Below are 25645 nucleotides of genomic sequence, written 5' to 3'. Positions count from 1 at the left end.
GCCTTGACCGAAGTATAGCTAGCAATGGGATATCTCTATGGTGATCTGGTATTGTTAACCCTCAGGCCTCTGGGATGAGATGCTACATTTAGTGGCGTTAGGTGGTGTAATCTTCAATCTAAAGTGGGCTGTTTGAGTGCTCCGCTTTTCGTTTCGCCACTTTACGTCTCTCGCTGTCATTTATTTGCCTTTGCCATCAAGAGACATATCTTAAATACTCTCGTACTTTCTCGTTATCTGATCACGGTTTCTTTATCATTTGACACTTTATCTATCTGGTTCCTGCTTTATCGACACTTTCTCCGTCATCAATTCTCGAATCTTTCTGAAAAATTGTTGCGTGAAGCTTCTGAACCACACATGTGAACCATCTAGTTATTGTTTCATCAACCCGTTTTCTATCATATTCCAAGACTCACATAGATGTTGCGCGAGACTTTAGGACCACACGTGTGAACCATCCACTTACTGCTTTATGAACGCACTTTTTATCACTTACATGACTTCCCTTCACAGTTCTTGCTTGAAGCTTTCGAGCCACACACGTGAACCATCTAGTTACTGCTTCATCAATCCGGTCTCTCTCTCTCTCTCTCTCTCTCTCTCTCTCTCTCTCTCTCTCTCTCTCTCTCTCTCTCTCAGTTGTTGCGTTTGGCATCCGAACCACACCCAAGAATCGAAGAGGTTCTTCCCATTGACCTAGTTCATACTGCAGATCAAACTCACCCCGAAGCAGAATCAAGAAATCTGACTTCGTTTAATTGGAGAAGCTGGCCAGCCCAGCGTACTGAAACCCCCGTGTGTTTCAAAGTTTTATACGTGGAAAATGAAGACCCAGAACTATAGTTGGCTCACACCCAACCCAGTTCATTCTCCCTTCGGGGCTGCTCGACAGATGGATACCCGGCTTGGCTAGGTTGTGTGTATATATATATATATATATATATATATATATATATATATATATATATATATATATATATATATATATATACATATATATATATTACAACGTCTTCGAGGACTTCCTTGCCACAGATCACAGGCTCGTAGTTGCAAAAGCCCCATTAGAATTGCCCATGGAATAATGATAGTAATGATGAATAATGATAGTAATGATGAATAATGATAGTAATGATGAATAATGATAGTAATCATGATAAGAATTATAATATTCAATAAAATGTTTTTAAGCGTTGTTCCTTTCTACACTAACTACATATCATCCATCTTTTTCCCTTCCCATACACTGAATTGTGACAGTTTGTGACATCACGTCTGAGTTGGTATCACGGATAAACGAGGAATGTGGAGTGGATGGGAATACAAGTGGAAAATGGCAGTGAAGACAGCACAATAGTCTATGATCCTTAGGAAGCTATGAGATCATTTCGGACACACACACACACATATATATGTGGTCTTATCCATAAAATGGTAGTCAACTCTTCCTAGTTAAAAAGGCTGCCTTAAGACGCTACAAAATACCAGGTGCAGTCAGTTGGCTGGTGTGATTACACTAACTATAAAGCCAGAAAGATGCCAGTGCCAGATTGCACCTATTGCATGGCCAGGACGCGGCAATAACGGAGTGGAGTCGCGCCAATAACGCGGCCAGACTTCGCTGATAATAATCAAGCCATTGTGGACTGAGCCAACAGCACAGAGCGCCAGCCCCGTGTTCCAGGCCTCTGACATTACCTCCTCCAGAAGGTGTGGCTCCCGACCTGCCCTATTGGAGTGGGTGGTAGTGGACCAAGTGACTGACTGACAAATGTCTTTAGTAGGATGGGGATGTTCCCTTACAACCATTTGTGTTCCCCCGTCCACAAATCCTGTGTGTGTATATACGTGTGTGTGTGTGTGTAATCTTCTTACTGCTCTGCTTTGAGTGAAAATGAAATATTGTTCCTTAAAAGTTTCAACCATGACCCACAAGGTCTTGTCTTCAGGGAAGAGCTGAGCACAGAATCTTACAGCTTATCAGTTGGTCGAGTCTTCAGAACAACAAAATCATGAGCTTTATGTGTGTATCTCATTATGCCTTAAAGTATAGGGGGAAAAACCAAAGATGTCGGTAAAATTAGAATCTCCTGTATTGGAAAGGTATCACGATGTGAATACATGGATAGATACAATCGAATGGCTTATGGATACCGCATCAAATGCTATTACGACAAGGTATTTGAAAAATAGGGATGTGAAAAATCACTAGTGTTCAGAACATCGGTGACCCAACGTCTGGGCTTTCGCAAACGTTTTGGGCATCAACAGTTTTCTATCATGTCAAACGAGTTGTGTGTGTGTACGACATTCTCCTTTGATTCCTCTGAAGTAGTCTAATGTAACGTCACCTATATACACCGACGAACTTTAAAAGATTTCCTGGATTGTCTGAGTCCAGGATTACTTGTATCCAGCTGGCGTAGTCTGGATATGAAATCACCTAATTCCAGAGTTTCTTGGGGTCATTCTAGACTTGCGACATTCCAGAACTCATTTAGTCAAAAGTTGCCTCGGTTCACAGTAGCCTGAGCCTAATAAATCTGTTTCAAACTCATATCGTCCGCATCAAAGAAGAAAAATTCTCTTCTGCATGAGTTGAGAACCTGACCACATCCATACCCTCGTCTAAGAGTGGAGTCTACATTTACCTCAGTCTATATGTCTTGAGAGAGGGGAAAGAGTCGCTTGGGGATCCCAGAACTGCCTGTCTCTACAGCTTCATGGGTCCTCCAGAGTTCACTTGATACACAGTTGCTTAGTTCCAGATTTGCCTGGGTCCATTGTTGCGTTGATTCCATGCTCTATAAGCAGAAAGCTGCTTCCTTTCAGAGCTCCCCGTGTCAAGAGATGCCTTGGTCCAGAGCTTCCAGAGCCAAGGGATGCCTTGGTCCAGAGCTCCCTAAGTCAAGAGATGCCTTGTTCCAAAAATCCCCAAGTCACGAGATGTCTTGTTCCAGAACTCCCCAAGTCAAGAGATGCCTTGTTCCAAAACTCCCCGAGTCGAGATGTCTTGGTCCAGAGCTCCTACTTCTTCGAGTTCTCAAGGTCCAGCGTTGCCTGAATCCGGTGTTGCTTTGGGTGTAAATTTCTCTCTGGGTCAACTGGAAACAAAGTTACCAGGAGCCTGATTACCTTACTTCTGGAGCCTGACCCCAAGAGCTACAGTTTGCTTCCCTTTATTAAAACAGGTCAACATAATTCTACTTCTTAGCTGTAAGGATTTCGTGAGCTCACTTCAGGCAGCGAACACAATCCCGCCACCCAACTCTGTTCAGCAATATTCAGACGTCAGTCACATGATCTTCATTACTGGCGATATTCACAGTTCAGTCACCGAACCTTAGTCACTGACAGTCTTCAATGTTCATTCACAAAAAAAATTTTTGAACACTAGTGATATCCAGAGGTCAGTCATTGAACTTTTAACTCGAGCAAGAGGTGAGCCACCGATTCTTGAACACAGGCGATATTCAATGATCCCTCACCTTACATCGAACACCAGAAATGTTCAGAAATCAAACACCGAGCCATAAGATTGACGTAATCTCACACTGCTCTACATTTAGACAATGGCGCTATTCAGAGACACCATAAACAAAAAACAACGAACAAAATTTAAAATCACTGATATCTGAGGTGCATTTGTGATCTATCCAGCAAGACTCGATAATGTGACATTAACATAACTAAAAAGTAATATAAAAGACCTAGGATAGTTTTTCCATAGACAGTAGAAAGTGTAAGAATGCCATTATGGATGTAATAGTCTGTACACGAAGTGTACTTCCACCATTGACGTGATTAAGCGGATGTACAGTACGTCAACTGCTTGTACAGGGGTAGACTGGATCATATCACAAGAAGTCAATTCATCGTCAAGTCTCTGTAGGATCACGACAAATAAATTCAATGTTGTAAGGTCTCCACACAAGCATAATCCTTTCGTGTGTTGTGAGACTACGACACAGAAAACATCTTCATTATTGCAAGGCCACAACAGAACCGCAGGCAAATCAGTGTCGTAAAGTTACAACACAGAGGATATCTTGAATACTGTAAGGTTGTACCACTACCATTACAAGGCATATTCATTTTCGTAATGTCAGCAGAGGCATTCAGTGTTGTAGAGTCAAGGCACAACACACCTACAGTGTTTTAAGGTTATGATATAGCTATTCCCTTCAGTGTTGAAAGGTCACAACACAGCAGACATTTTTGGTGTCGCAAGAACACAAAGCAAAAGACACCTCGAGAACTGGAGAGTTCATAGGACAAGAAACAAATCGACACCCCTGATGGCTGTGAGGTCAAAGACAACAAATCCTCCACAGGAAGTAGATCATGTTGTCAAAGTCTATGGCTCTGTGATCTTACCACACACTACAACACTAATGGTACGCGAGTGTAAACAATGGCATGACCTTCTGGCACAAGAGTATGAGCTCACAAAAGAGCAGACCCTCGAGGTGGAGTCTCCTTTGAACACAACAATCCCTGATAATAATCTCACCTAATGATCTAAAGATAGAATTATTATTGTGACCTTATCTTACCGTTCGACAAATCCCGAGTGCATTGTGCATTTGTGACAAGACACATCCTTTCAGATAACACATTCCTATCACTTAGCACAGTCTGTAGATGGTGTTGTGAGCCTAAGACATAAAAGATGATTCAGTAAACCATCTTCACAAAAAGCTTCAAGAAATTTACATATGTCTTTCGTAAACAACTTGTACAATGAAACTTCGTCTTTCATCAAGCTTCAATTGTGGACACCAACCAAGCAAGTAAAGTCGCTGATGAAGCAGATGTGAAATCCACTCCAAAGTTACTCCAAAGTCGTTGTTGGAGTAGGTTTTTGGTCCCTTGTAGCTGGGCTACAGGTATGTTTCAGGTCACCTCATCTGGCGCCAAGTGGTTTATAATAACTCCCACTGAAACTACATAATGTTGTAACTGCTAGACTAAGGATGGGTTATAGGTACTATTGGTGCTTTTCGGGCCTATCTGGAGATGTTAACCGTGTCAATTGTACAATAAGTTTGTAGTCAAAGATTTGGACATAAACTAGAGCACTATGTCTTAGATGAAAAAAAGAGCTTTTCATGGATAGATCCACACAAACCCTGCAAGAAATGTCACAACACATTGTTAACAACAAAGTACCTGAAATTTCAAGTTTGTATCCATTCTATCTTTTGCATGTGGTCGGTAAAACTTAACATACGAAACTATGTAATGCATGCAATGAAATACCTATTGCGAACTGTAACTTCTTATGTAATATCAATCCACTGGGGCCTGGCTAAGACCCCTTTGTGACCTGTGTAATCCTTTTGCGCTACCGCCCACATAAGGAGCGTGGGGTACACCATCACTTATCCGCGTCCCATGGCTCGTAACCCATCCCAGCTGATGCCAGGTGGGATCTAACCCATCCCAGCTGATGCCAAGTGGGATGTAACCCATCCCAGCTGATGCCAGGTGGGATGTAACCCATCCCAGCTGATGCCAAGTGGGATGTAACCCACCCCAGCTGATGCCAGGTGGGATGTAACCCATCCCATCTGATGCCAGGTGGGATGTGACCAGCTGGCTGGTGGCAGGTCGGGTGTGCAGACCTTACAGGATGCTGCTGAAGCGGATGAGGATGACAATACAGATGGTCAGGCAGAGGAAGAAGGCCAGGCGGTCAAGAACTGCTGCCAGGAGCAGCCACTCGCTGTGGTGGCGGCTCCCCCGACGAAGTAGGTCTCCCCTGCTCCCCTCTTCGAGCTCTACCTCCTCAGATCCACCGGCAAGCGCGTCATCCTTCTTCAGGCTGGTGACCTGAGGAGAGAATGGTGTGTGTATAGGCCGACGAAGATGATATTTCTGGTGTGTGTGTGTGTGTGAGAGAGAGAGAGATAGATAGATAGATAGAGAGAGAGAGAGAGAGAGAGAGAGAGAGAGAGAGAGAGAGAGAGAGAGAGAGAGAGAGAGAGAGAGAGAGAGAGAGATTAAAACTGAAGGTCCTTCTCGGTGTTGCAACAGCAGAGGCATTACTTACAGCATCTTTGTAGTTGGAGAGGCAAAGAATGGAGGAGGCAGCTAGCGCCGGCTCCCTGAGGAGAGTTGGCAGAGGGGAGAAGTGAGGGCTCCTGGCCATCCTTAGCACTAGGGCTTCCACCACGATCATCACCGCCACCACCAGCAGCTGCTGAGACACCATCTGCACTGTAAGGCAACACAAAATCTCTCAGTCAACATCTCGACGAAAGTGGAATTACAATATGGACTTATATGGACTAAGCTTCCCTGGATTATGTAATATGACCTCAACCACTGGATGTTCTGGGAAAATCCCCCCTTAACTGCTCAGGATTAATATCAGGTGATGTTTTCTATGGTCTTATTCACTACCCGTTTCTGGCGTGCCAATACTGACACAGGTTGAAACCATGTGTAACTGTGAGCGACTTTTAGGTGGATGTGTGTGAGGTGTGTATGATGCGTCGCAGATGATAAAAATACATAATGGAATATCAGAAAACTCAAAGATGAACTGATACGGTTTGTCATACAAACTTTCCTAGCTTCTTGTTTGCAAATAGAGCACTAAAAACTCCCTTTCAATGATATCTTTTTTTTTTTTAATTTAGCTGTGACGGCATGGGCAACCAAGGCCCTAATCAAGGCCATTTCATTTACGATATATATATATATATATATATATATATATATATATATATATATATATATACTCTATATAGGTACCCACTTTATCGACCAACCATTAGGGGTAGACGAACAGCTGTGTTGACTGTGGACAGACTCCCAGGATTCAAACCTATGCGCTCGACCCTGGGCGTCCTGTGAATGCGTCACCCACAGGAGCGCTGACCCCTATACCTCGCCCGTCCTATTGGACAAATAACAAATTCCCAAGACATAAACCCAATGCCAACGGCGGATCCCCTGGCAACATCAATAGTATAAGGTACAGAATTTCACACAATGCCTTTGTTAGTTTATTCAAGCTCATCCTTCGAACCATGAGACAAATATGAATTATATCAACGTAAAAATATTCCTTAAATACTCTTGATAACTTCAAGATGGTACACTGCACATTCCTAAAGAGAAGACCTGAATAATCTACGCTTTTTACTCCATGGAATTGTATCCTCTTATAGGTAATTCAAAGCCCTACCCACATTCTGCGGGAGAAAAGGGAGCTACAGGTAAGAGCCCCACACCTTCTATAATCTCCACAGATTGTGGGGAATACACTGGTATAACATACGTCAAAGTCTGTCTAATAGAACGTGTGTCCGCTTTCTGAAAAATCACCCTCTCAGATAAAGTTCTTTATCAGACGAATATAACACGAAAAGTCGGCAAAAACCATTACCTATTCAAGATCGACAATCCTTTCCTTCCTTACACCTGAATTTTAGAACACTAACATACGTGGGTTTGTGCACAAGACGATATCAAAATGAACAAAAGATTAGTCATCTTTCCAGAGAAAATGTCATAGACATCTGAAAGGGATGTCATTAACTTTCAGAAATGGGTGAGGAGATCTAGAAGAAAACAGACGATTTTCTTAAATAGAAATGTTCTGCTTAAGATCTACTCTGATAGCCCATATCAAGGGTGAGTGAGACGATGATAGTACAATGTTTGTTGAGGAAGGTGTTGAGGCGTGGCGTTCCTAGCATTTCCTATGGTTAGCCCTAAATTGATTTGTAAACATCAATTTTCTCTCACCATACATGTAGACCATATTTAAGGGGTAACAACAAAATACTGTGTCTTGCTGTGACGTCTACTCGTATCTTTCTTTTCTTTCAAACTATTCGCCATTTCCCGCAATAGCGAGGTAGCGTTAGGAACAGAGGACTGGGCCTTTGAGGGAATATGGCCCCCTTCTCTGTTCCCTCTTTTGGAAAATTATATATATATATATATATATATATATATATATATATATATATATATATATATATATATATATATATATATATATATATATACTTTTTACGATTGATATGCAAGCTGAATGATAATGAAGAGAGTAACAGATGACTGTATACCACATTATGAAAACATGACCTTAACAAATTAATGCATGTCTGGGAGGTCAAATGACAGAATTATATAGAAATTAACATGCCAGTGAGACCGACCCCTTCTTACAATAGTGACATTTTTAGAACAATATCTCCGATAACTGGTTAAAGAGAGAAAATGGAACTGATAATACAAGACCTTCGATAGCTGTACTTCAGAGAAATGTCATTGTGTGAGAGGTTAATTTTTGTTTATTTCGTCTTATTGTTGTTTGAATATATATATATATATATATATATATATATATATATATATATATATATATATATATATATATATATATACATATATATATATATATATATATATATATATATATATATATATATATATATATTTTTTTTTTTTTTTTTATACTTTGTCGCTGTCTCCCGCGTTTGCGAGGTAGCGCAAGGAAACAGACGAAAGAAATGGCCCAACCCCCCCCATACACATGTACATACACACGTCCACACACGCAAATATACATACCTACACAGCTTTCCATGGTTTACCCCAGACGCTTCACATGCCTTGATTCAATCCACTGACAGCACGTCAACCCCTGTATACCACATCGCTCCAATTCACTCTATTCCTTGCCCTCCTTTCACCCTCCTGCATGTTCAGGCCCCGATCACACAAAATCCTTTTCACTCCATCTTTCCACCTCCAATTTGGTCTCCCTCTTCTCCTCGTTCCCTCCACCTCCGACACATATATCCTCTTGGTCAATCTTTCCTCACTCATTCTCTCCATGTGCCCAAACCATTTCAAAACACCCTCTTCTGCTCTCTCAACCACGCTCTTTTTATTTCCACACATCTCTCTTACCCTTACGTTACTTACTCGATCAAACCACCTCACACCACACATTGTCCTCAAACATCTCATTTCCAGCACATCCATCCTCCTGCGCACAACTCTATCCACAGCCCACGCCTCGCAACCATACAACATTGTTGGAACTACTATTCCTTCAAACATACCCATTTTTGCTTTCCGGGATAATGTTCTCGACTTCCACACATTTTTCAAGGCTCCCAAAATTTTCGCCCCCTCCCCCACCCTATGATCCACTTCCGCTTCCATGGTTCCATCCGCTGACAGATCCACTCCCAGATATCTAAAACACTTCACTTCCTCCAGCCTCTCACCATTCAAACTCACCTCCCAATTGACTTGACCCTCAACCCTACTGTACCTAATAACCTTGCTCTTATTGACATTTACTCTTAACTTTCTTCTTCCACACACTTTACCAAACTCCGTCACCAGCTTCTGCAGTTTCTCACATGAATCCGCCACCAGCGCTGTATCATCAGCGAACAACAACTGACTCACTTCCCAAGCTCTCTCATCCCCATATATATATATATATATATATATATATATATATATATATATATATATATATATATATATATATATATATATATATATATATATATATATATTCACAGTCGCACAAGGCAGAGGCAGCATCAGAAACAAGAAACGTCTGCACTAGCCCATATCCAATGTGGTATCACGTAAAATGCACAGAAACCAGAGCCCATTTATCCACTCCTCACCACTTCAAATGCACTGGTTCGGCCCACTATCAATCACGTCGCCCACTGTATAGCACATTGCTCCAATTCGTTCTATCTCATGAATGCCTCGCGCCCTCCTGCTGAATCCTGCATGTTCAAGCTGCGATAACTCAAAGCTTCTTTCACCCTATAAATCTATCTCGTCTTTGGCCAATACGTCCTCTTTGCTACTTCCATTTCTGATGCATACATCTTCGTAGTCTCTTCTCGCTCATCCTTTCCAAAACACACCCCACTTACTATCACATCCATATCATAACACGTCATTTCTCACCCACAGCTCACATCACATTGTCCTCGTTCATTTCATATCCAACACATCCACGCGTTTCCGCACAAGTGCATGTAAGGCACGACTAGCATCCACAAATCACCGTCGGGACTACTATACCATCAGACATACCCATCTTTTCCTTCTACGACAGTGGTCACCTGACTGTTCATTCTCCCCTTGGGAGAAGTAAATAAATGGCTATCGAGCACAGGCATGGCTGTATATATATATATATATATATATATAAGACATGGTACATAAAGAAATTTCGTAGGCGGAGCAACACGAGTGCAAAGCTTCCTCTTCACAACACAAAAGTACTAATAACAAACATCGATCCCACAGAACCACAAAAAAACACACCTCTTTCTACAATATGAACTGGTAGAACTGGGTACTGTATACTGGATGAGTAAGAGACTTACCTATGAGTGGAGCGTGTGTAGGAGCATAGGACACGACATGGTTTGTATAAGCAATGAAGAGCATGTTCAAGGTAAGACACAGGCCTCCGAGTGTCACTTTCTCCCCAGCATCAGGAGGCAGTAGGAACAACACTAATGTCAGGAGGGTCAGACCTGTAAAATGTGTGAGATTATCTCAAAACAAATGACATTGATACATTCGACTTAGATCCTAAATGTATGGCTAGTGTGTCTCCCTTGTAGATGTAATACACGAAAGCGCTTTGGGGACTTCACGCGTTTCATTTTTCCCCCTGGGTACATCCTTAAATCACTATGACTTATCTGTTGTTAGTGTGAGCTCCCTTACCTTCTCCTTGAATTGGCTAAATAGATTAAGAGATACTCATATGTAGTTGCGGGTCCGATAGATCTAGAAGAGCTATCGTTAACCCGATCTAATAGATGTGACTCAAGAGATCAGGGAATCTGGTTACTCACAGACAACTGGGATCTTGACAGTCCACATGTGAGCGGAGGCATTGCGACGCACCACAACAGAAATGAGTGCACTGGGGTACACCTCTGTGCAGCAAGGGTAGGTTTTCTCCTCAAGTATCATCGTGGCCTCCTGAACCACCCATTTCGAGGTGCTGGAATTCACAGCAGAAGGCAGAAGCGTCTCGTCGAACTTAAACTGCAGAAGAGGCCAGGGGTTAACGGAGGTTAGGGATGCCCAAAATCTGAGGGTTGAGAAAAAAAAAGTGATGAATAAGAAGAGACTTAGATGGGTAATGGAGACCCCAAGTTAGACCAAGGAAATGCTGATGCTCACGTATCCCACGTCGCCAATATCTGATGGTATATCAGAGACGATAGCCTCCTTCAGTCAGGTATCACACGTTCGACAGGAGGGCATGTATGAATTAATCTAATTAAACAGTCAGGTAAATACGAAGGATTCAAGAGATGCAGAATTAGAAAGTACAAAGCCTATAGTGACACAGCTGTAATCGAACTCAAGGATATAGCAAATGGAAGTGAGAATCTACTTCTCAAGGGAAGGGTACATGAAAAGGGTCCTTACATATCTTGTTCGGAGATCTTTAAAGGTGGGGGGAAAATAGGGGAAGTTAGTACAGTGTCGCGCAAGGGTGGGTGCCAGTTAGGTCCATGCGAATGTAAGTGGGTGAATGAGTGACTTAGAATACCATCGCCTGGCACCTTCAGAACCCGAACCTACAATACTTATCATCATCATGCCCTGAAGCTACACCCGTTACCACCACCACCATGACCTGAAGCTACACCCCTTACCACCACTAAGACCTGAAGCTACACCCCTTACCACTAAGACCTGAAGCTACACCCCTTACCACCACTGACCTGAAGCTACATCCCTTACCACTAAGACCTGAAGCTACACCCCTTACCACCACTAAGACCTGAAGCTACACCCCTTACCACTAAGACCTGAAGCTACACCCCTTACCACCACTGACCTGAAGCTACACCCCTTACCACTAAGACCTGAAGCTACACCCCTTACCACCACTAAGACCTGAAGCTACACCCCTTACCACTAAGACCTGAAGCTACACCCCTTACCACCACTGACCTGAAGCTACACCCCTTACCACCACCAACATGACCTGAAGCTACACCACCTTACCTTTGGAGCATCACCGGTGACTCGAAGATCGATCTTCTTACCATGGTAGATCCAGGAACCTATCTTAAGCACGCACTTGTGCGCGTCGTGGGGCCAGTACGTCAGATCCATCAAACACTTGAAGTGCAGCTTGAAGGGAGGCACGTAGAGCACCTGTCCACTTGGATACACCAAAGCTGACGTCTTAGGCTTTATTACGTAGGAGTCCATATCGGCGCTGCCAAGGAGAAACATGGATAAGGAGACGTTGGTTCACCTTAGCCAAAGAAAAAAAAATGTACAGGATACAGTGGTAAGGGTGGTGATGAATGGTTCACATCCGCCCTGGCATGGATACAGGATATAAGGGTACAGAAAGGTACTCATTGGCCTACTTTAGCCACGCTGACGGGCGGGGGTCCACCGACCACAAGGTTACAGGCATACAGGAGGGACTCGCTACGCATGGATGAACGTCACTGGCAAAGCTTGCAGATGCACGTGAATGGGGTTATGTGTTTCGTTCGCCCTGCCATAACTGCAGTCAGAAGGAGGCAAGATCACACGGCTATTGCTGCATACGTCTGGGTCATCTAGTCACATGATGGTCCATTTCCTTCGTGGTTTACGTACAGGGTCACACAGTCGCACCTTATAGCCCCTGCTACAAGTGACCGTCCAATGAAATAATGCAATCATACAGGGTTACAGGGTTACGTGCACACAGAGGATACGAGGATGTAAGGTTACAGCTGCAGACATACCGTCATGAAACTCGACAGAGAGAAAGAGACATACAAATGGTAATACATTGCTAAAATACTGTAATCAAAGGGTTCAAATACTGTAATCAAAGGGTTCAAATACTGTAATCAAAGGGTTCAAATATTGTAATCAAACGGTTCAAATACTGTAATCAAAGGGATCAGGTAATTCCTCAATCATTGTGCCTGCGCATCACTTCCTCTCCCTCGTCGGTGTTTGCACACTATCTGCTACCAACGGAAAAGAGCGAGAGGCAGAGAAAGAGACATAGCAATACAGGTCTTTCAGAGGTCACAGAGACTTTGGCCTTGAGAGACAGAAGAATAGGAATATGGGAAAGACTCAAGTAAGGCTCGGGCATAGGGAGCTCTAGCAAAAAACAAAAAATACGAGATTAATTCGGCTACAGTCATAAAGCAAGCCAGACATTCAGACTCCTTGGGGCACACCAAACGGCAGCAGAAGGAATGGAGCTGAAAAAAGACAAGAGAATCACAAACACACCCGGGGAAATGACGAGAAGGTATTCACGAGTGACAGCAGGCCATATTGTGAGTTCCTTGCGATTCTCAGAGGCGCAGCGAGGGAGACGAAGAGAGAGAGAGAGAGAGAGAGAGAGAGAGAGAGAGAGAGAGAGAGAGAGAGAGAGAGAGAGAGAGAGAGAGAGAGAGAGAGAGAGAGAGAGACGAAAGCGCACAGGTTTGCCATTAGAAAGGGTCAAGTTCCAAGAGATCTTCTCGGAACTGAGGTAGATGTGGAAGACAGTGAGGAATGTCGGGGTGCGTGATATCATAGGAAAGGACAGGCTCGGGGAAGAGAGAGAGAGGCACGCACACACACGCAGACACACACACACACATACACAAGCCGATACTCACGCGTTATAGAGAGTAAGGTCCGGCCTCCAGATTTCCTGAGGGTCCATTCCCACATAATCCAAGCCAGGGTGATCCTCATCAGCCCACACGAGACGAGGATCCGTCCAGCTCTGGCGGTTAGAGAAGATTTCGACTACAACTGCGCCACTGAAAATGTACCTAAGACAAAGGGAAGACTAAGGAAAAAAAAGAGCAAGGGCCCATATAGAGAACGTATGGAAAATACAACACAGGTTCTCATTAAGCACCAACAGGAGTACTGGGGTAAGGTTGCAGACGCTACGAAGTACATACAGATCAAATATGTGGCATCAAAGCTCTACAATGCAGTGCAGGGATTAAGGCACTGTTACAGGAGAGCTACAGAGATTACAGGAGAGCTTACTGAACCCTGAGGACAGTTGAGAAGACGCAACGAAAACAGAAACTGAAAGCAAGCTCAAGAAGCGTAACAAATGTGAAGAGAAGTTATACATCCCACAGCAAAACCGTGGAAAAATACAAGAAGATTTATCGAAATACAAAGAGGATATGGATCCCACAGATGATCTGTTGACATCGCTTCCTGTCTGCAGTCATCCTAAGCGTTTAACATTTTTTTCTGACTGGGTTTGTTCGCTGAAGCGTGGGGTAGCGATGCTGTTTCCTGTGGGGCGGGGTGGCGTCGGAAATAGATTGAAGGCAAGCAAGTATGAATATATACATCTGTATATATATATGTATATGTCTGTATAAGTATGTATGTTTGTATATGTTGATATGTTTATGTATGTGTATGTACGTGTATGGGCTTCTATGTGTGTGTGTGTGTGTGTGTGTGTGTGTGTGTGTGTGTGTGTGTAAGTGAATGGGTCGTTCTCAGTCTGTTTCATAGCGCCACCTCGCTGATGCGGGAAACGGAGATCAAGTATAAAGAATTAGATTAAATAGATATACGAGTTTAGTGTAGTAAAGAAAAGCAGAGCTATAGAGCTAATGACATCTGGTCATACTGATGCGAGTGTATTACATGAGCATCTGATATAAAGGATCTGATCTCATTATGTCTGGGAACATATGTTTAGTATACGACCAACAAGCGTGTCCACCTAAGATCATCGATGCTCATCTGGTACCCTACCACCCATTTTCAGACTCTATTCACCTAATTCCTCTTATATTTTGACACCGTGGCGTGAGATAAGGCCACAATAAAGAGTGACAAGTACTTACATGGCTAAGCCAGGAATAAACATGTATCGAATGTTCCGCCTCGTGCTGAAAAGGGAAACATAGAATCCATTATTAATAGTTCTGAACTGAAGAGGGAAAAACATAGAATAATACACAATTCAAAAGATCTTAAAATGTGTGTTGCCAAGGGCGATTGCTCACGTCAAGAAAAGATGTGAATAGCACACACACACACACACACACACACACACACACACACACACACACACACACACACACACAGAAATCTAACAGTGATTGCTTACGAGAATATGTGAATAGCACGAAAAAAGAAGATGGCTTTATATATACAAGCAAAAATCTCCAATACAGCAAAAGTAAGTTTTAGCATAACACTGACCTCCAATGCAGTGGAACCTGTTGTCTAACTGACGCTGTTCTTAAAGGAGAAATCGGAGAGGATCCTCTACTAAATGGTTTGTGTCATCCCCTACGTAATGCTAAACTGTCCCAAACGAGTTACGAGGTTTTTGGTCACTTTCTCCCACTAGTTCGCCATACATGCTAATCCCAACGGATGAGGACCATCGTTTGCACGTCACATTCAACACCCTAAGTTAGGTCTCTTCCTCCTTTCGTTCTTTTGCCTTATACTACTCCAATATATGCTATGTATATATTACTTTTGTTATACTTGATCGCCGTTTCCTGCGTCAACGAGGTGGCGCATGGAAACAGACGAAGAACGACCCAACCACTCATACACACATATATATCATAGTGTATATGTATACTGAATATACAGTCGCTGAATCTCCGACACTCACCACCCACTCTGGATCTTTATCCAGTTGAAATCTCATATATATTAGATATCTTATGATTATATACATATTAGATATATCATGGCTAGATATATACATATGCCTGTATGAATTTACATATAAACGAGTGTGATATTCTTAGTGTGACAATGATGATAAATCTAAGCATTCCACCCTTCGTTCATACCACCTACGCCTAGGATTGGTCAGAGGGGCTTCACTTGGTTCAGATGCCACGTATCTCCCACTTCAGCAGTTAGGGCAATGGGTATCTCCCACTCCCTTCATCACTCAGGGCAATGCGTATCTACCACTCCCTTCAGCACTCAGGGCAATGCGTATCTCCCACTCCCTTCAGCACTCAGGGCAATGCGTATCTCCCACTTCCTTCAGCACTCAGGGCGGTGCGTATCTACCACTTCCTTCAGCACTCAGGGCAATGCGTATCTACCACTCCCTTCAGCACCAAGGGCATCAAGCATCTTCCATTCCCTTCAGTAGTTAAGGCATCACGTATCCCCCCACTCCCTTCAGCAGTTCTGGGTACCATCTGTTCACTCCAGTCATAGTGGGTAATTGACTCGTGATTTGGAATTCATTTAGAAGTCCTTCTTACATGTTAACTGTACTTCAGCATCACCTAGACCTGTCCCTTGAAGCTTGCTGTAACGCTCCCGTCGTGCTCAAGCTTGTAATCCTGTCTTAAGCTTGGATGGGGAGATTCCCTCGAATGTTGGGAAATCTAGACAAAGGCAAGAGGATAATTGGTCAAATACGAGACAGCTAACTTTACCCCAACATTTAAGTTGTGATACGCGTGTGCTCTCTGTGCCTATATGCCATCTTCTCTAATGAACCTAAATTGTCTGGGGCTATGGGAGTAGCAGCAGTTCATTATATAATTACATCAATATGGTTGTTATTCCAGCAAATACGTAAGTTTGGAACTTCGATGTAACTTCGAATCTGGCTCGGCTTGCCGACACCAGCATCACCAGTAGGTATTCAAGGTCGCCTTTAAGAGACATTGTCTTCGCCAAAGATCAGTCAACCCCGAAGAAGCGTGTTGCCATGTACTGCCACTTGTCACCATCACGACACAATCATTGGAAAAATACGCTTCTCTCAAGTCCCGTTAGTCAAAGCTGGATATATCTATATATATCTTTCTTTCTTTCATACTATTCGCCATTTCCCGCGTTAGCGAGGTAGCGTTAGGAACAGAGGACTGGGCCTTTTTTGGAATATCCTCACCTGGCCCCCTCTGTTCCTTCTTTTGGAAAATTTAAAAAAAAAAGAGAGGGGAGGATTTCCAGCCCCCCGCTCCCTCCCCTTTTAGTCGCCTTCTACGACACGCAGGGAATACGTGGGAAGTATTCTTAATCCCCTATCCCCAGGGATATATATATATATATATATATATATATATATATATATATATATATATATATATATATATATATATATATTTTTTTTTTTTTTTTTTTTTTTTTATACTTTGTCGCTGTCTCCCGCGTTTGCGAGGTAGCGCAAGGAAACAGACGAAAGAAATGGCCCAACCCCCCCCATACACATGTACATACACACGTCCACTCACGGAAATATACATACCTACACAGCTTTCCATGGTTTACCCCGGACGCTTCACATGCCTTGATTCAATCCACTGACAGCACGTCAACCCCTGTATACCACATCGCTCCAATTCACTCTATTCCTTGCCCTCCTTTCACCCTCCTGCATGTTCAGGCCCCGATCACACAAAATCCTTTTCACTCCATCTTTCCACCTCCAATTTGGTCTCCCTCTTCTCCTCGTTCCCTCCACCTCCGACACATATATCCTCTTGGTCAATCTTTCCTCACTCATTCTCTCCATGTGCCCAAACCATTTCAAAACACCCTCTTCTGCTCTCTCAACCACGCTCTTTTTATTTCCACACATCTCTCTTACCCTTACGTTACTTACTCGATCAAACCACCTCACACCACACATTGTCCTCAAACATCTCATTTCCAGCACATCCATCCTCCTGCGCACAACTCTATCCATAGCCCACGCCTCGCAACCATACAACATTGTTGGAACTACTATTCCTTCAAACATACCCATATATATATATATATATATATATTATATATATATATATATATATATATATATATATTCTAGACCTATCATAAACAAAGGGTCAATAGCGAGGAAACATGCCAGTGTCACGTAATATCTTCCTTTCAGTCACTGTGAACCAGAAAACGATGCGGACACGCAATCCTCGATTTAAGACCACCCTATGCGAAATGAAGCTTCGTTAAGACCTCTTTGAGAATCTCTTTCAGAACGAGCCTTAAATCAAACTCCTCCTCAAGTCTTATGGCGGGACTAAGTGATAAGGAGGGTTCGAAGTAAAGCCTTCTGACACTCACCAGCTCTAAGGAGACTATCTGGACATCAGAGATGTTGACCGTGGTTGTCATGCTGGGTAGCACCATCCTGTCGTAGCCCTTGAGGAGCGAGGCCCGCAACGCTGAGACATCCACCGTAACTTGGTCACCATTTCCCACGGCTGTGGAGGCGAGGACCTGAGGTTAAGTGGGTCTCCAAGGCGATGTAGGGAGAGTGGGGGGGTGGGTTGGGAATGACATGAGCGTCCTCAAGGTTACCTAGAGCAGGGCACAGGGCGGCTGGCTATTCAACTAGCGGCCCTCGGGCCAAATCCAGCTCTTGGACGGTTTTTTCACTGGCCCTTTGACAGACTTAAGATGACAACATATATAAATGAAATTATGTATCTATCTAAGTGCTTACGAAATTTTACGTAAGTAGATTTTCAACTGCATCAACGAGATTTGTATCATGACCAACCATATAGATTAGCTGAATGAAACATGTCATCAATTGTAATGATTAGTTGAATGAAATGTTTAGAGAGAAAAAAGTTGAAGGTAAAATAAATGTATGGCCCTTCTATCAATTGGAGGCTCTTAATCCGGCCCTCTACTTCTAAAGTGATTGAATAGCCCTGACCTAGAGCTTATACAAGGTCTTGGTGATGATGAAAAGTGAGAAGAGAGTCAGTGGCATTTAAGCTGGTGAAGGTGGAGGTGAGGGTAGAGTTGCTGATTGAGGTTGTTGGTAGATAGAATGAGAATATAGTTAGGGGCTTTTTGACTCTGCTGATCTCTGTATGAATGCGGGCTTAATCTAAGGCCATCTAAGGCTTGAATCAGTCTGAGCTTACTCGAAGTGATCTATACAAACTCGTAGTGCTAACGATCTACTTCGTATGTGGCAAAGGACTTCTTTCTTTTCTCTCTCTCCTGCAGGATTATGAGCAAATGGTGTTAAACCACTAGTTAGAGCTGTTCAAAAAACAAAAAAGCACCAAAGATTCGTTTTAAGAACAGGCTTCACAAAGGCTCCTAGGCTGATGTGACTGACGCTTCCGTAGAGAAAGATATCACATACATTTTCCCTTTAAGTCATATCTTTGCCCTATCAGATCCTCAACACACGAAGCCCTAAATGATTCTAATCTCTTATGCTACCACAGACGGGATGATCCAGCCGCCCGTTGCTATTTCCATCCGCATGGATTCCTATACATACTCCTCCGAGACAGTGACCTTATATAAGGGTACAGGCCACTGTATAATTAAGAGCCATGTATCATATTACTGGTGAGACGGGAGAGGCGTGAATGACCTCCATGATGTCAACAATGGGAACCCGTGGGATGTATCTCAGATGGTGAGGCCAAGGATGGAGTGGCAACAAGGAAAAAAAAGGCCACAAGAAGAGATGAGCTGCTGCAGCTGTGGACACTCACTCACTCACACACTCTCTCTCTCTCTCTCTCTCTCTCTCTCTCTCTCTCTCTCTCTCTGGGATGATCCGTTGGTCTCTGTCCGTGGGCGGCTCGGAAAAAGGCCGGTAAGCGAGGTAAAGTGGCAGAGAGAGAGAGAGAGAGAGAGAGAGAGAGAGAGAGGGAGAGAGAGAGGGAAGAGAATAAAGAAGAAATGGAGGATGGACAGAGACAAGGATGAGCATAAGGGATAACGGGGAGATCTAAGAACAAGAAAAAAAATGCGACAGATGAGCAGAGTCAAAACAGTTCATCTTTGGTCTAGATGGCACCACACTCTCTCTCTCTCTCTCTCTCTCTCTCTCTCTCTATGCTTACCCACGTGGACCAGCTGCAACAAGGCAGCTACCACCACGAATTGTCGCATCGTTCGGTCACTCAGATCCGCGTTGCCCGACCGACCCGCACTTAGCAGTGGACAAAGACACCCACCTCCTGCTGCTGCTGCTGCTCACGTGCCACTGCAGGACCTGTGAGAGATGAAGGGTATGAGTAACTGCTGAACTCAGAGTCGAGCCAGATGAAGTGACCCTCAGTGGCAGCAGAAACAAAGTAGACATGATTGGTGAAGGGAAGAGGATGTCGACTGATTTTATTTTTTTATGTTAGCTGAGACGGCACGGGCAACCGAGGCCCTAATTAAGGCCATCCCATTAACGCTCTCTCTCATATATATATATATATATATATATATATATATATATATATATATATATATATATATATATATATATATATATATATATATATGAGCTGAACCTTTGAGGGAATATCCTCACTTAGCCCCCATCTCTGTTCCTTCTTTTAAAAAAAAATCACGGGGAAACGAAATACGTTAAGTTCTCAAGTGCACTTTCGTGTAGTGATCACATCATTAGGGGAGACTCAAGAAAGAATCGTAACGCTAAGTTGATATACAAGGAAGAGACCGAGGGCAGAGGGTCCAGCGACCACCGACTACTACTTAGCTGCTTGTGAAGTGAGGTGGAGAACCTTACCCAGGCTTCCCTCGCCCAGCAACAGACTTCCTCCCCCAGAATAGCCAAGTTCTTGCAGCTGCCGGGCTGAACCACGAGCCACAGCCAAACAATCTACACAATCACACGCATTTGTTCCTCATCACTGGGTGGTTAATGCCTCGATTACCATTCATCCTTGCCGTTAATCATGAACTTTGACGTTTCGACAGGACATCTCTCTCTTCGGTTCTATTCCACCATCATCAGAGGGAGTCTATCAGACGCCCTCAGCTGCCTTGCTCATTCGTCCTCTGCATAAACGACGACTCACGAGCTATGGACATGCCATAGCTTCTTGAGTACCGACACCTAAACCACCACCCTCCCAACACAAACAACCATCATAAAGCGTCAAAACATAACCTCACCATCACCAGCTGACTCTGCCACTCATTAGAACCCCATACATACACTAGTTGACAACTCAGCACCAGTGGCAATCAAAAAGCAAGCAAAGAGATGCAAGTACTCGCCTTACTCCAAGAGATAAACACACACACACACAGAGCTCTCCTCCAACAGATAAGGCTTACGCCCAGATCTACTACCTTCGCTCTTCACTATAAATGCACATCCTAAGAGACAAACAACAAGGACAAGGAGGCGACTCAGGACGTTCATACAGCACAACATCCTGTTTACCGAGACCAATCAGTGAGCAATGCTGGACTACAAACGACGACACTTTATGAAATAAAGCTCATGCAAACTACACGCCACCAAGACAATAATCACTACCCACATACCTCCTCTCACCATCTGCCCTCCAAGATACGCTCTCAAAACTGGACCCGACCAACACATCCAACACCCATCTGTGTGTGTGTGTGTGTGTGTGTGTGTGTGTGTGTGTGTGTGTGTGATTTAGACACTCATCCTCCTCCTGTATGGCACGGTGCTTACTATCCTGTTAGCCACAACACCTATAAACTAGATGACCCCTGAAGGGAACTGCAAGGGAATCAACCTGCATCACCTTATGGAGTTAGGAGACCAGTAACAGCAGTGGCATTGGGGCAGACGAAACTGAGAGAACTTGTTGGTTTGAAGGGATTTATGGTAAGTACTATGTTACCATTATACGTCTAGATGTTTGGGATTTTGCTTGGTAAACAGGAGTGGTTGTTGATGGCCGCAAAGTGCTTGGGTTGTGAGCGGGACAGAAGCTTTTTTTTATGTTCGTCTCACGTGTTGTGAGGATCGCTTGCAAGAGTCGTCTGTACTGTTTTAATTGCGCTGCAAGTGTCACCGAGAATGAAGGACGGGTAAGCAGTTTTTTTCCAGGGTGGATGACTTTTTTCTTTTTGTAAGTTTTTCATGGGTCTCCTGTTTAGGGGTGTGGGTGGTTTGAGACTAATGTTTTTTTGCTCGTGTTTCACGAGTTTTTGTGCGTGAATCTTTTTCTTAAGGGGGTAGGAGAAGAGGAGACGTTGTTGGTGTGGGTAAGGAACATTTCATGTCAGGGGCGGTGTGGGAGGTGTAAATTTTCTCCATCATTTGTCAGTGTTGGTTTCTTTTGGCTCCTAGTGTTGAGGAAGGAGTGTAGTAAGTTTGCTGTGTGCCTCTCAGTGATTAGGTTAGAGATGGTGTTGATTATGAATTAGGATTTGTTTTATAATCTATATTTGTTGATGAGTGCTTCTTTGTCCGAGTGTGTTTGTTTACGAGGTCTGCAACTAGCGAGAAGTTTGAGTTATATTGCTTTCTGTCTGATTGTGGTATGTGCTTGTTGATGGCCTGGTTGGCGGAGGTGGTGTTAATGTATGAGAGGGCATTTTCTGGGTTCATCTGTGACGAAATCTCTGAGCTTAGATTCTTCTTGCTATGGGAATGCTGGCTCACCTTCATTCCTACAGTTTGTGTATGTTTGTAGAATACAGTGTTTGATGATGGGGGTAGCAGGTGTAGGGATGATTTGGTTGGGGAAGTCTGCGAAGTGAGAGGGGTCATAGCATGTAGCTTGATGAATGGGGGTAGGTGGTGATAGCCCTGCGTAAGAAGTGGCAAGGCGGCTGGAGTGGATGGTGCTGCAGATGAGATTCTTAAGAAAGAGGGTGACTGACTTGTTCGTTGGCTAGTTAGTATTTTCGCTGTATATATGGATCATGGTGAGGTGCCTGAGGATTGGTGGAATGCATGTACAAGTACCACCACTGTACAAAGGCAAGAACGAGTCTTCGAATTACAGGGGGTATAAGTTTGTTGAGTGTGCATGGTAAATGTATAAGTGGAAGTGGTAATTGACAGGGTAGTGGCATGCACAGAGCATCAGACTGGGGAGGAACAGTGTGGTTTCGCACGTGGTAGAGGATGTGTGGATCATATGTTTGCTATGAAGTACGTATGTGAGAAATACTTAAGAATACTCCAGACCATAATTCAGCTCGGGACATTTCGAGGTCGTGGCAGCTGGTCCACACCCACCACAAGTGTTCATCCTCCTCCCCTCTGTGCTGGTGGATGAATGGGTACCTGGCTTAGGCTGGTGTGTGTGTGTATGTGCATACATAAGAGTCAAGACATGAAGACATGGTTCATATATACACAGGGTTAAGAGATGGGGGTAAACACGAGTGTAAAGCTCTCTCCTCGTAGCACGCAAAGAGTAATCATACACAGTAATCACATACAGTAATCACACACACACACACACACACACACACACAAATAAGCACACACACATACAAACACTTGTGCACTGACACCATGCACCGGCGGACGTCCATGCATACGGTAAATAATGAGAACAAGCGAGGCCACACTTCATCAAACCCAGATCCAGTACATCTCTCAAGTTCTCTCCAATGAACGAACCATCTGGCGTGTTGCGTAATACACGAGAACCTTTGGCATCGCGTGACAGCTGTCGTGTCTGTGACCATGTGACAACCCCAGGGTGGGACGTTGTGATATTTGCTTTTTCTCTCTACCGCAAACCTTTGGAACGCTTATCTCCTTCGCTCCACTTACTCAAAACTCTTAAAGATATTTTCCCTTCGCTCTCCTTATGTCTACTTTTATCACCCTTTTCAATTTACAGTTCAGGCTCAACCTCGTAGTGGACTTTACTCCATGACTAGTGCCTCCAACACACTATGTAAGAAAATAACATTTTTAAGATTAGGTTCAGCTTAAGACTTGAAGGTCAAGAGGGTGTGTCGAGTAGAAGACTTAAGGTCATGGGGCTGGGTGGGTTGTGCAGATCTGCGGTCATAAGGGCTGGGTGGGTTGGGCAGATCTGCGGTCATAAGGATTGGGTGGGTTGGGCAGATCTGCGGTCATAAGGATTGGGTGGGTTGGGCAGATCTGCGGTCATAAGGATTGGGTGGGTTGGGCAGATCTGCGGTCATAAGGATTGGGTGGGTTGTGCAGATCTGCGGTCATAAGGGCTGGGTGGGTTGGGCAGATCTGCGGTCATGAGGATTCGGTGGGTTGTGCAGATCTGCGGTCATAAGGATTGGGTGGGTTGGGCAGATCTGCGGTCATGAGGATTGGGTGGGTTGGACAGAAGACTTACGGTTATGAGGGTGGGTAACATAAGCAGGAGACATATGGTCTTAGGGGTGGGTGGGTTGGGCAGTAGATATACGTTTATGAGGGTGAGAGGATTCAGCACCACATATACAGTCATGAGGGTGACTTGAACACAAGAAATATGGTCATGAGGTTGGATTCATGAGGATGGACTGACTACCAGACATACGGGTGTGAGGTTGTGAGGTTGGATTGGGCACAAGACATACGGTCATGAGGGTGAGATTGGGAACAAGATATACGATTATGAGGTTGGCTGCGTTGAGCATCAGACATGCACAAGTTATAATACATTCATGAGTGTTTGGGTAGGAGAAATACGATCATGAGGCTGAACGAAAGGGCAAGATATACGGTCACAAAGATGATGCATGTATAGAACGCAACGATTAAGCAATAACTATATGAATGGCTCAGTTCAAACGCAGCTGGACTGGAGCACAAAGCACGACAGTCACTCTGAGCCGAGCGTTGGACGCAGGTGTAGAAGGCTAAGGAATGAGCACAGGACAGTCGAGTTGTGAAGCTGTTCTGCGCCGAGGACTCGTATCCAGTAGACTGGATCGTGACACCGACTCAAGGCTACTGAGCTAGTACACGACACATGATGATGACCCAATTAAACATGTTCTACCAGCGGGCTACGGCCGAGTTCGAGGTGACTGATGGAGACTCGTGTTTGAAGACGATCATAATTTTCGGCGTCAAGTCTCGTCTTTCATTTCTCTTACTGGTTGTAAGGCAACGATGAAAGGAAAATCCTAATGGGTCACCCTGAACGGGAACTCTCCACTGACAGGGAGACACTATTATCATTGCTTGTAGTCGTCTTCGAAGGACTTAAAGGATATCTTCCTTTACGAAAATCAAATGCTATTTCAACGAGGTGGGGTACAGAGGAATTCTTCTGCCCTCGTAAAACTGGAGGCGTAGCGTCAACCCTAGGGGAATTCTCCATGGGACTTTCCCGTGGCAGCCTGTGGTAGGGGTTTTAAAAAAAGAGGTTGGCCTCGAGAGCATAAGGCACTATCTGTGACCTGTTATGGTAAGTTAGCCAACTTTAAGAACGAGCGAGCTCGAGAAAATCAGCTCATCTTGTATGTCAAGAGTCCACACGGTGGGGTTGAGGTGCTCCACATCCGCTCTCTTTAGCAAAATCACCAAGTTTGGTTATAAGCCAAAAATGAGTCACTTAAAACTCTTCGTGAACAGAGTGTATAACCATGAAGCATTTTGTATAACATTCACGGCGGTTAAAACTACCGACTCTCGCAGTCACCTTCATCTATTGCTAATGTTTAAAAATGTACAGTGTTGCGGGATGGAGAACCCACCTCTTAAATAGGGGAGGGGGGAAGACGTTTCCTCTCTCTCTCGTATGTCACTGGTCGTAGGGGATGAGCAAGCCAAGCCGAGGGTGGATGTATTGTCCACGGTCGCTGCGCCAAGAGTGCGAGGGGTTAGCAAGGCCAGTGTGAGGCGAGGATTGCGTGCGTACCTACCTCCCACCGCCATGACGTCAGAGGGAATGGACGCCCGGGGGTGTTTATTTACTCT

General features: G+C 44.0%; 1 protein-coding gene across 1 annotated transcript; it reads right to left on the bottom strand.

Moving 5' to 3' along the window:
- Window positions 1–2078: 2078 nt before the first annotated feature.
- Window positions 2079–25560, bottom strand: LOC139765128 (neuronal acetylcholine receptor subunit alpha-3-like). Its single transcript, XM_071692323.1, has 10 exons — window positions 25423–25560; window positions 19854–20005; window positions 18097–18236; window positions 14886–14930; window positions 13674–13783; window positions 12052–12268; window positions 10881–11076; window positions 10401–10553; window positions 6059–6225; window positions 2079–5838 (listed from the first exon to the last, which is right to left on the bottom strand). The coding sequence occupies exons 2-10, from the start codon at window positions 19900–19902 to the stop codon at window positions 5632–5634; spliced, it is 1284 nt and encodes a 427-aa protein (XP_071548424.1). The 5' UTR covers window positions 19903–20005; window positions 25423–25560; the 3' UTR covers window positions 2079–5631.
- Window positions 25561–25645: the final 85 nt, after the last annotated feature.

Source organism: Panulirus ornatus, chromosome 52 (assembly GCF_036320965.1).
Source record: "Panulirus ornatus isolate Po-2019 chromosome 52, ASM3632096v1, whole genome shotgun sequence".
Classification (NCBI taxonomy): Eukaryota; Metazoa; Arthropoda; class Malacostraca; order Decapoda; family Palinuridae; genus Panulirus; species Panulirus ornatus.
The sequence above is the reverse complement of the archived record's forward strand: the minus strand, read 5'-3'. Positions and strand labels throughout refer to the sequence as shown.